Source organism: Crinia signifera, chromosome 1 (genome assembly GCF_055691185.1).
Source record: "Crinia signifera chromosome 1, ASM5569118v1, whole genome shotgun sequence".
In the NCBI taxonomy this organism is placed as follows: Eukaryota; Metazoa; Chordata; class Amphibia; order Anura; family Myobatrachidae; genus Crinia; species Crinia signifera.
In genome coordinates, this window is record NC_139217.1 from 85,453,266 (window position 1) to 85,465,539 (window position 12,274).

Below are 12,274 nucleotides of genomic sequence, written 5' to 3' on the forward strand. Positions count from 1 at the left end.
TGTTATCATCAGAATTCTTTTTAACATCATCATTGTAATTTTGCTGTCTGTAGTATGCCCACTGTCGGTAACCCGTGATGCAGAGTTTCATGGTACTGACCTGGATGTAGAAGATGCCAGCAGAGACAAGGATTGCCAGCAGCGCTGTACAAACAACATCAGATGCCAATTCTACACCTTCAAATCACCTCAACCAGAGTGCCCTCAAAATAAGTAAATTATTAGATAAATATAGACAATATCATTGCTTTGTGCAGAAACTGCCTTATATCCATGTATGTGTTTCCCTAAGGTGTAAATGCCACTTAAAGATGTCTGCCAATGGGCTACCAACTGCCATAGTACATGGAAAAGGATGGATTTCAGGGTTCTCATTAAGACTGTGTAAAACCAGAACAATAGGAGGTAAAGTGAGTATGTTTCATGAGAAGATATGAATGAAAGAGGACATCTTGTTCAGCACTTTATTCCCCTACTAGATTGTAAGCTCCTCCGAGCAGGGCCCTCTTCCCTCCTGTTGTCAAAGCCCACTTCTCTTCACATGTCACTCACAGCTCTCCTATACTCAATAACTCAGTGACCATCTTCGTCTGCATACTCATCTTCATCATTGGCCTCAAGCCTCTAGTTGTATGTTGATTGAGTTCTTCTCACTACTTATATTTAAACTGTAATGTGTATTGAACTGTGGCGCTCTTTATTTGTACTTTGTACGGCACTGGGAAACACTTGTGGCGCCTTATAAATACAATTATAATAATAATAACAATACCATAAAACTAGACAGTTATTAGAACACTGCAGCTTATAAACGGAATCCTGGACTGGCTTTATTGCCGATGATTGCTTTAGCTTCAATTGTGCTTCCCTTCTCTGTCATCTGCCCATATTATTCTGCTCCTGTATTTCTTAATTCTGATTGTTTCTGATTCAGATTGTTTGCTGCCTGTGCCATATTTCTGCTGATCCCTTGTGAAGTATGAAACAGACGGAGACCACAGCAAAGACAGAGGGTTATATGTATCAAGCTTTAACAAGTGATCAAATGGGGAGTGATAAACCAGCCAATCAGCTCCTACCTGTCATTTTTTAAAACTCAGCATATAACATGGCAGGTAGGAGATGATTGGCTAGCTGTTTATCACTCTCCAATTTATCACTTTTTGAAGCTTGATACATCTGGCCTTGAGTGCTAAAGCATTTGCTGTCTTTTGTGCAGGCTCTGATCGGTCCTCGCTACATGTCTCAATAAATAAATCATTTACTAAGATGTCATTAATGTCTTGCTGTGTTATGGTTGAAAAAAAGATATGAACTAAAACGGAAGGGTTTTTAGCAGCACATATTGCCATGTATATATGTATTAAAAAGGCAAAGTGTAGCATTTCTTATTATATTGTGAAAGCATTGGGGGCAGTTCCAGTTATTGAGCCGTGAGTAAAATTTGTGTATTTAAATATGGCACACAGTATATTAGAAAAATAGTGTCAAAAAGCGCTACACCTAACACAAAATATCTCTGTAGAATACAACATGCCCCTCATAGTGCATGTACCAGAATATAATTTACGTCTACCTGCTTATATTTTTGATCCTGTCCTCCTGTGTTCCATTGTTGCAGGGATAACCAATAGAAATATATAAAATGTGTAGAGTAATACTACATAACAATTCATTAAAGTGCAGTATTGCCACATATATAGAGAAGTGCCCAAATCTAACTTCAAAACTACAAACATGTTAAAAAATAATGACACATGGATAAAATAACCTTTAGGGGGATCCACTAGCACATTGCGGCCTTCTCAGGGCTAATTAGATAGCCCTGAGCAAGTGCGGATAATAGGATATCGGCCGTTGGGAGGATCTTGCAGCTTACTGAGTCCCAGAGTGCCCACCCCCATCGGAAAACCGCCATCCCCCCACCCCCCGCTGCCGTATCCCCCCGCAGCCATGTAAGGGGGTGTGCTATGAAAACACACCCCCTCGCATGTGTCCGCAGCAGGAGAAATCCTTCGATGGTCCCTGACTATCTAATGATTTCTCCAGGGCTAGGAAATATGTGTCAGTGGAGACTGACTTATATTTGCAGGCTCCGGAACGAAGACAGGGGTGGGCAGCTGACATCATTTGACGTCAGCCGCCCGCCCCCGGCACACTGTGTCACGACCACATTTACATGGGAACGCCTGGCATTTGCATGGGGATGTCCATGAAACACTGGATGTTCCCATGTCCCAGCACCGGCACTGCCCCGACCCCCCATGCCCCCCTTTGTCCGAGTGCCACGCGGACTGTGCAGGTTGGCAAAGGTGCCCGCACAGGAGCCCTGCACATGTGCATTTGAGAATGTGCGCATGCGCCGAGCTTCGACATTGGTCCTTCGTGCAAAATTAGAATCAGGGCCATAGTGTATTAGTAATATATGTGTACCCAAATAATATGCAAAATCAAATCTGCATGCCAGATGTGCTGTGGATAGTCACCCACATTAAATGGCGCACATATCATCCACATTTTTTGTATCCCTGCAACCACCACGAATAATCTCAAAGTAAAAAGGATTTCACAAATGTGTGGTACGTTCAAACATAATGTTCTGTTACCCATACAAACAACCTAAGGTCTATCTACATTATAAATGCAAAAATCTAGCCTACCCGAATCAGAGGTCATTGAGAAGTATACATCCTGCGCATTTCATCCTTTATCTGCTTTAGACTTCCTCAGGGGTAACCATAGCTATATGCACAGTATATGCATGTATATACTCTTCCACCATATGTATATTTTTTGTTCAGACCACAATTACTGTATGTATACTGTTTGTGAGACCTTGGCTCCAAGACAGGTAGACTCAAACGAAATACTGTAGGTTGCAACAAGACAGGGTTTTATTACTAAGCAAATTAACAGGAGGCTTATCAGCAGCACATTAAGTCAAAAACAAAACCAGCTTTTCTTCAGCAGCAATAGGTAAACTTTTTTCCATTCAATTAGAACACAAAGGGCGGTATTCAATGAGCCTGATTCGCCATGTTTTTATGGCGAATTTGTGCTGTTTGGCGAATTTTTGACTAAAACGGTGAATCACCCTATTCAATGACCAGATGGCGAATACATTTGAAGGTTTTTTTCGCCATGATTCACCGAGTAGCAATCGCTATCTTTTTATGGAGAAGTGGAATGTGAACTTTTAAAATAAAGTGTTTTGTTTTTTACATTTGGTGTCAAAAAATCAGGAATTTTATTCTGAGGAGGGGCATGCTATTTTTATTCATGTGCTGTAAGCACATGAATATATATTTAATTGTAAAAAAAATATATATATATTTTTTTTTACACAGCAGCCAGCAGGGGGCGCCGGAGCTGAGCCGCTCATTAGATATTCATATATTCACTGCACCCGATCGTTACATATGCACGATCGGGTGTAGTGAATATACCCGGTCCCCTGCTGGCACCCCCGGGGGGCAGCCTATGCTGCCTGGCACCCGGGGAGCCCACCTCCCCCTCACATACGGTCTGGGGCAGGCAGAGAGACTTCCATCTCCCTGCCCGCCACCGTCCTCAGGCTCCCTGCGGCGTTCGCCGCAGGAGCTCATATTCGCCGGTCAGGGGCAGCGAGCCCCTGACTCGTTGAATACCGGAGCCGGCGAGGCTCCGGAACGTGGCGAATGTGCAGCGAATCCTAAACAGGATTCGCTGCACCTCGCCGGTATTCACATTGAATACCGCCCTTTGTCTCTGTTCTTTTAGCTTCAGAACAGACAGGCATAGACCAAGGCACTCACCCTGTCTCTGTATTAGCAGGTCCCAGACAGACCCTAGCAGCCCTATCTCTTTCTCTGGCTTGCTTTCTTCACCACACACGGTCCCAACCCTGCTCACAGGCAGCTTCCCCTATTAATCAATTCCAGAACTGCACCTGAACTGCCAGTTCAGGAGTTGATTAACCTGGTGTGTGTTATAGGAATGTACCACTCATTTCAGCCCTATCTGGGATTTATACCACTAACATCAGCAATCTCAGTGGCACATACCTGCCATCAAGCACTTTTCCTGCAGACTTCCTACATGTTGTATAAGGTTTGCAAGGTCTTTATGACAAAAGAGTAGTAGACTGAGGGTAAACTATTTATGACTAGCGGAAGCCATATAATGGGGGCATAAGAACATCGATTCAGAAGCACACTTTCTAAACAGATGCAGGGACTACAGGGTCATGTAGTGATGTATACACTGTTCAATCACAAAATACAACTAATAGAAATGTTACAAACTTTTCCTGCTCTCTTTCAGGATGTGGACAGCCTGTCGATGTAGAAAGTAGAATTGTAGGTGGCAGAAACAGCTTATTGGGAGAATGGCCTTGGCAAGTGAGCTTGCATCTTAAATTATCAGCTAGTAACAACAGGCATGTATGTGGTGGATCAATTATCAGCAACCAATGGATAGTAACAGCAGCCCACTGTGTGGAACTGTAAGTATGGTTTGCTTAAAGTATATCAATGATTGATTACAAATGACTTGCCATGCAGAATAGATTATGATGGCATCATGGTAATGGTATACAGTACAACCAGGGCAGCCGAGAGGTATGCCGGGCCCCGGCACATTTTTTTTGGAGGCGTGTTAGACCAGGCCCCCAAAACATTTAGGCCCCCAAACACACCTACAGCATGTGCTGCGCTGACAGTAGACTCAGCATGAGCTCTCACACTGTCAGTGTGTGTGCTGCTGCCCTGGAGGGACAGAGGGGGAAAGGGGGGTGGGTGGGGGGTGGACCAGGGCACCCGCTGGGCCCCTTCAGCAAGCCCGGGCCCAGGTAATTAGTACCTGCTCTCCCCCTCTCGGCGGCCCTGAGTACAACATGGACTATGATAAAAATAATATATCTATACAGTAGATTACATGCGAACCATTATTTTGCACCATCAATAGTACCGCATTGATAAAAGTTTAATAATTTCTATTAGAACACATTGAATGGAAAATGGAAAACACCCTTCCCATCCCACTTCCCCTACATTACAGGTATCTGCACTTCATCATCTCAACCTACAGCCTAGTCCTGTGACTTTGAGCTTTAAAGTTTTTTTTTTATAACAATATTGTTTGAGGGGTGTGGGGGAACCACAACAGGGTCTTATGCTGGCTGCATCTTTTATGCACCAAATGGATTTCAGTTTTTTGGGGGGTTTTTTTGGTGATCATTTTATTATAACGCAGATTTTTTAAAATTTGTAAATCTTATAAATTGCTTTTTTTTTATACAAAACCAACAGCATAATAGAAACAATGAGTTAAAGGAGACAATATATTTATGTTTATTATCTTCTGCATACCTGTAAATCATGGGTTTTGACCTATCTATTGAGACATTTTTAAAACATATATAACTGCAGTCAAGTTTTAATAGAGGACAGGAGAACATCCCCTATCTGCTTATACTGTACTACTTCTGGATGCTGTGCTGCAAGGAATTGACTCCAAGTCCAAAGCAATGATACTGCATAGATGCCAAAGTTGCTAAAGTTGGTTATATGGGCGTTTATTCTTGTTCCCCTTTTTTTCAGTTTATTCAGTGGTACATGTGCTGCCTTTCTTTGTTGTTTCCAGCAGTTTTGTGTGATGGCAGTTTCTGTTGTTTAACATCAGAGAGGGTTATATGGGCGACCAGTATAACCCTCCTTATGAGTCGAAAAGTTGGTTGCTCTAGTGAGGCTACTTTACAGTTGCCTCCAGGAATCTGCTTCGGAAGGGTAATCAGTCTATGATAAGTCCTTCTCTCTTGGCTGGGAGAAAAGGTGTGTGGGTCAAAGCTTTTCGTTTGACCAATCGGGACAGACTCATCAGGGACATTCTAATGTGTTGTAAACTGCTTCTCTCTTAATATGCATAGTTCTCCTATTGGCCCACTTCAGAGGCAGTCTTTTCCAAATGAAACATTAACATTTTGATTACATCAGTGTTGTCATGGAGATTGTCACTTAATAAGAGTTTTCTGTAACAGTATTCTTGTTTCAAATGCAGCAAGTACATACTGTATAGCATCCATAGCGACATTTATAGTATTTGTGCCTCTTTACCAGTCCGCAAGGGGGGGGGGGGGTGATCCACGTCCCACCCTTGTCGGGATTCCGGCGGTTGGGATTCCGGCAACGGGATTTTGAACGCCGGGATTCCGACCACCATGCCTTGTAAGTTAATGAAATGCTCAAGTTCGCTGACATCTCGCACTGCCGCTAAACTCGGGCGGCATTATATTCTTCCCCATGTGTCATACTTTCATTTGGAATGTTTTTTTTGTTGATTCTGATATGAACTTGATAGGTTTTACCATCAGAAATGCACAGTCAGGGCCGGTGCTAGGGTGTTCGGCGCCTCCCTGCAAACTCTAAATTTGCGCCCTCCCATACCTTATAAAATGCGCTTCTAGAGAGTGCCTGCTGCCTCGCCACCCCGCCAAATCACCGCCACCGTATCCCCTAGCAACCATGCGAGGGGATGTGTCACAAAGACACATCCCCTCACATTTGCCCACAGCAGGAGAAATCATTTGATGGTTGCTGACCATCAAATGATTTCTCCTGCCTTCGCAAATATAAGTAGACTTATATTTGTGGGTCCTGGAGTGACGCCTCTTCCTAAACATACATATGTGTTATATATTATACCTCCAGAAAACCGTCACTCACTTAATATTCTTAAATGACTACGTGATCTGAGTCCATTTACAAAATAGTCCCCTATGCACAAACATTGTTCTTCAGGCAGAGCTTGATTAAAAGTGCTTTGTATATTTTTCAAAGTGAATCCAAAACTGCATGCATGGACCGGTATAAACATGTAGATAAAATGATAACACATCCAGCATTTGGAGAAATGGCTATGCTAGATGTGTTATCATCTTATCTACATGTTTATACCGGTCCATGCATGCAGTTTTGGATTCACTTTGAAAAATATACAAAACACTTTTAAGCAAGCACTGTCTGAAGAACTATGTTTGTGCATAGGGACATATACAGTATATAACACAGAGGTGGCAGTGGCACTCACAGAATAAACACTCATAGACACTTCTCTATCTCAACCAATTCTTATTAATCCTGTGAGTGCCACTGCCACCTCAGTATATAGATGTTGCCTCTCACCTAATGTACCTGCCAGCGTGGCCTTCTGCCCAGGCTCCTGCATTTCATCCATCCAGCGCTGAGTCAACCTGCTGTCGCTAAAATCCAGCCGCCCAACAGCGCGGCAGTCGGCTGGCTCTTCTCTCTACATGGCACGTATGCACCGGGCCATTGTGATGACGTCGGGCAGCGTCATTCAGCGGGGCAGTCAGTGTGCATTGAGCGGCGGACAGCGCACAGCGGGTGTCTGAGCGTGCCGCGGCCGCTGGCCAAATGTATCTAAATGTACCTCATGTACAGCGCCTGGTGCTGCCCTGCTACCCGCACCGCGGCCTGTCATATACTTTGACAGGCACATGCTGGGGCAGCTGGCAGCTACAGTATGGAAGGAGGGGAGGTAGCGCCTTCAGGGGCCGGCGCCCACCTGCTTTGCAGGCTCTGCTGAGCGGGTAGCGCCGGCCCTGTGCACAGTGTTCAGCTACATTCAATGACGATGCAATGCTGATGCATGCCCATTTAGTCAGTATCACATAGAACAATAGACTACAGTATGCAGGCAAGTCTATCTTGACTATCTTGCATGTAGAATGCCTAGGGACAAATAGCAAGATAGTCTAAATCTAAAGTGCAGTTAGCCAAATTTGGATAGTGAAAATGGTATGGTCAAGACAGCCATGAGCCAGAATTGCACCACGGAGTTCATTCTGATTGACTTACAAAGCTGCAAAATTTTCACACATGCGAATGGATGTTTTGCATAAACAACCATTCGCAGCTTGCGTGAGGGTACGAAATCATTCAATGGTCGCCGACCATGAAATTATTTCTAAGGTGCTCACAAATCTAAGACACTGTCTGGTGTCTCAGATTTGCAGCTTCCTTTTATGGGAAGAGGGCGGGCAACTGGCATCTAGTGACATCAGCTGCCCACCCCCGGCACCTGAGTCATCAGCAAATCACCATGGGAACACCCAGCCTTGGGCGCAACCCATGTCCGCCGCCCCACGCCCTACCGTTCGCACACTGCGCCCACTCGCACAAAGAGGTTGCACATGAACGTGCAGGGGAGCATATGAATTAGCGTATAAGGGCCCATGTGTACACAGCTTAATAGTTTCCAAATAAAGTATTTAACGATTTTCATGTTGTTATCTTGCTGATTGTTGCGTAAGTGTTTAAAGCCTTTTATTTGGCTAGTGCTCCTACACATAAACCCATGCAACTATCGGGTCAATTAGCTGATTATAAGTTTGTGGGTTTTGGAGGAACTTGGTCCTGCGATCCTCTCCCAGCTGCCTAAAGGTCACTAAAGGTCACCCTCAGACCTTAAAACTTACTGGGATGTGGATAAATGGGTGTGACAAAAGGTATGGGCGCCAAGGAGTTAAAAAGTTAAACAAGATTTATTCATATATAAACAGCATTAAAAAGACATTTAAAAAAAAACGTGTAAAAAAAAAACATGTGAATTCTTCTTACCCCTAAGGGTATTTGGAGCCAGCAAGGATGGAATGGGGCAGGATGCAGTCCGGAGTGTGCACCCTGCTTGTGGCTCCAAATACCTTTGCACTGGGGCTGGGTCCTGGGTCAGGTTGTGGGATACCAGTCACTGCCGACGCATTTCGAGCTTCTGCTCTTCTTTCTCGGCACAGTGAGTGGTCAGTTAATTAACTGCATATATTATATATATATATAATATGTATACCCAGCTTAAGCGTTAGCTTCTTATGGTGTGTACACTTCGTGAGACCTGTTTTTTTTATTCGATTTGTACTATTCGACTTCTCTACTGATTTTCACTTTTTGACATTAGATTACTATTTAGTCTTGCTTGGCAAGTCTTCTTTGCTATTTCATTTACACTACATGGTAGCGTGCATCGATATGGAATCTACATCGAATGTTGCAAAAAACATTTGGGGCGAAATGTAATAGGGTGCGATTTTTGGACGAGTTCCAAACTCGCCAGAAATCGCACCTTTAAAAATCGCGTTTTTTGCCGCGAATTCGCATATGTAATGAGATGCGAATTAGCGGCAAAAAATGCGATTTGCCGCGATTTGCCGCGATTTTTAGTCATGAAAATGTGCGCATTTTCAGTCATGAAAATGTGCGCATTTTCATAAATGCGATTTTGTGGAAAAAAAAAAAAGTAAAAAAAAAAACGGCGTGGGGTCCCCCCTCCTAAGCATAACCAGCCCCGGGCTCATTGAGCCGGACCTGGTTCCAAAAATACGGGGGGACAAAAAGCATAGGGGTCCCCCGTATTTCTGAAACCAGCCCCGGACTCTTGGACCGGTCCTGGTTCCAAAAATACGGGGGACAAAAAATCTGGGGGTCCCCCGTATTTTGAAACCAGCACCGGGCTCCAACAGCCCGCGGTGTCATGCCACAGCCGGGGGACACTTTTTATACAAGGTCCCCCGGCCAAAACATGAGCACCGTGGCTGGTCAGCCTTGGACGGGGTACCTGGAGGAGTGGGGACCCCCCCAATAAAGTAGTCCCCCCCCCCCAGGCTTCACCCGTCCAGGGCTGAAGCCCGGGGCTGTCACCGGCGTCCGTGGCCAGTGGACGCCGGCCTGATAGGGTTAAATCCATCATACATATCATTACATTGCTTTTTACCGGCGAACTACAAGTGCCAGCAGACCTCCCCCGCATGCTGGGACTTGGAGAACCACAAGTCCCAGCATGCGGGGCATTAATGGGCCCGCTGGGACTTGTAGTCCACCTGTAAAAAGAATGTTTATAAAAAACACACACACAGAGAAGTAAAAGTTTATTACACACACACACCTCACTTTTACACCAGCTTTACTTACCATTCCTGGATCCAGCGCTGGTCTGGCTGCTTTACAGCCGGCTCCCCCCGCACTGACAGGCAGCGGGTAGAACCGGCTTTCTCCGTTGCTTCCAACAGCTTCTGTAGCGCTGTCCGAGTGCTACAGAGGCTGAGAGCGTGATTGGCTGAGCTATAGTATGCGTCTCCATGGAGACGCATAGCTCAGTCCTGATTGGCTGAGCTATGCGTCTCCATGGAGACGCATACTGTAGCTCAGCCAATCACGCTCTCAGCCTCTGTAGCACTCGGACAGCGCTACAGAAGCTGTTAGAAGCAACGGAGAAAGCCGGTTCTCCCCGCTGCCTGTCAGTTCGGGGGGAGCCGGCTGTAAAGCAGCCAGACCAGCGCTGGATCCAGGAATGGTAAGTAACGCTGGTGTAAAATGAGGTGTGTGTGTGTAATAAACTTTTACTTCTCTGTGTGTGTGTTTTTTATAAACATTCTTTTTACAGGTGGACTACAAGTCCCAGCGGGCCCATTAATGCCCCGCATGCTGGGACTTGTGGTTCTCCAAGTCCCAGCATGCGGGGGAGGTCTGCTGGCACTTGTAGTTCGCCGGTAAAAAGCAATGTAATGATATGTATGATGGATTTAACCCTATCAGGCCGGCGTCTACTGGCTACGGACGCCGGTGACAGCCCCGGGCTTCAGCCCTGGACGGGTGAAGCCTGGGGGGGGGGACCCCTTTATTGGGGGGGTCCCCACTCCTCCAGGTACCCCGTCCAAGGCTGACCAGCCACGGTGCTCATGTTTTGGCCGGGGGACCTTGTATAAAAAGTGTCCCCCGGCTGTGGCATGACACCGCGGGCTGTTGGAGCCCGGTGCTGGTTTCAAAATACGGGGGACCCCCAGATTTTTTGTCCCCCGTATTTTTGGAACCAGGACCGGTCCAAGAGTCCGGGGCTGGTTTCAGAAATACGGGGGACCCCTATGCTTTTTGTCCCCCCGTATTTTTGGAACCAGGTCCGGCTCAATGAGCCCGGGGCTGGTTATGCTTAGGAGGGGGGACCCCACGCCGTTTTTTTTTGATAAAAACACTTTTACACATTTTTATTAACAGAACCATGCACAGATCTCAATGATCTGTGCATGGTTCTGTCAAATTCGCCTGTCAGAACCTGGTCTATTTTTTTTGCGATTTTTGGTAACATTTACCAAAAATCGCACCCTATTACATTTGCGAGTTGTATACTTTATAATGGGAAAACATCTGGATGCGAATTGAAATATGACTAAAAATCGCACTTCTAAAAGTGCGATTTCGCGGTAAAAAGTGCGATTTTTTACCGCGATTTTCAACCTATTAAATGTGCGATTTTCGGAAAATGTGCGATTTCGGCCGTTTTTGACCAAAAATCGCACATGTCTAAAAAATCGCACCCTATTACATTTCGCCCTTGATGTCCATTTGTTGTTGAATCAATTTGAACTATATAGTCAAAATCGAAGCAATAGTATCACCGTGTATACACACTATAAGAAGGGGTGTTGGAGTAAAGTACATCAGGCTCTTTTCTGTCTCTTCCAGAATCCTCTTGTTGGTCCTGTTATGAATGTATAAGTGTGCAGATCACAGCAGTATTTAATCCACAAACTGTTTTTGATGCTTGAACATAGAAGCCAATTCTGCAACAGGCTATGTACTAGGAGTGGCTGTATTGTCTTCCTTTCTTTTTACTTTTTAAGGTTATTTAATGGGGCAGATTTTCCCTTGCGATTTATGTTATTTTTGGTATCTTTGATTTCAGCCTGGAGGCATGAATCTAAAATGTACAGTCTATGTTCAGCCTATTTTTTTTTACTTTCATATGACATTTTTGACCTATGACGAACATTCTTTAAAGAAATTCAATGGAGATAAATGTAACAATTTGCCTCCTTCTTCCTCTCTAAAATTGAGGTAATCCGACATGATATCTCCTTCCATACCCCCTCTGCTGCCCACCCACCCCAATCATCCTCCCCTACCAACTACCCCACTCTGTCATCCTTCTGCCCTACTACAGCTGAGGAAGTCCACTCCCTCATCTCATCCTCTCCCCCCTCTACCTGTCCCTTGGACCCTCTCCCCTCCCGTCTCCTCAGTTCCCTCTCCCCCACTGGCTGCTCCCACCTTGCTCACCTCTTTAACCGATCTCTTTCTACTGGCATCTTTCCCTCACTCTTCAAACACGCTCTGGTCTCGCCTATTCTTAAAAAACCTAACCTGGACCCTTTATCTCCCACAAGCTACCGCCCTATCTCTCTTCTCCCATTTGCCTCTAAAATACTAGAACGGCTGGTTTACAGGCG

The 12,274-nt window shown here is 45.1% G+C and overlaps 1 protein-coding gene across 2 annotated transcripts in view; it reads left to right on the top strand.

The window, feature by feature from the left end:
• The window catches only part of KLKB1 (kallikrein B1), a 67,775-nt gene that overhangs the window by 32,503 nt on the left and 22,998 nt on the right, over window positions 1–12,274 (top strand). For both annotated transcript variants that reach the window (XM_083169289.1, XM_083169299.1), the window contains exons 9-11: window positions 54–213; window positions 293–405; window positions 4,303–4,483. In XM_083169289.1, coding sequence (XP_083025415.1) covers window positions 54–213; window positions 293–405; window positions 4,303–4,483 — 454 coding nt within the window. The remainder of the gene's footprint in view (window positions 1–53; window positions 214–292; window positions 406–4,302; window positions 4,484–12,274) is intronic.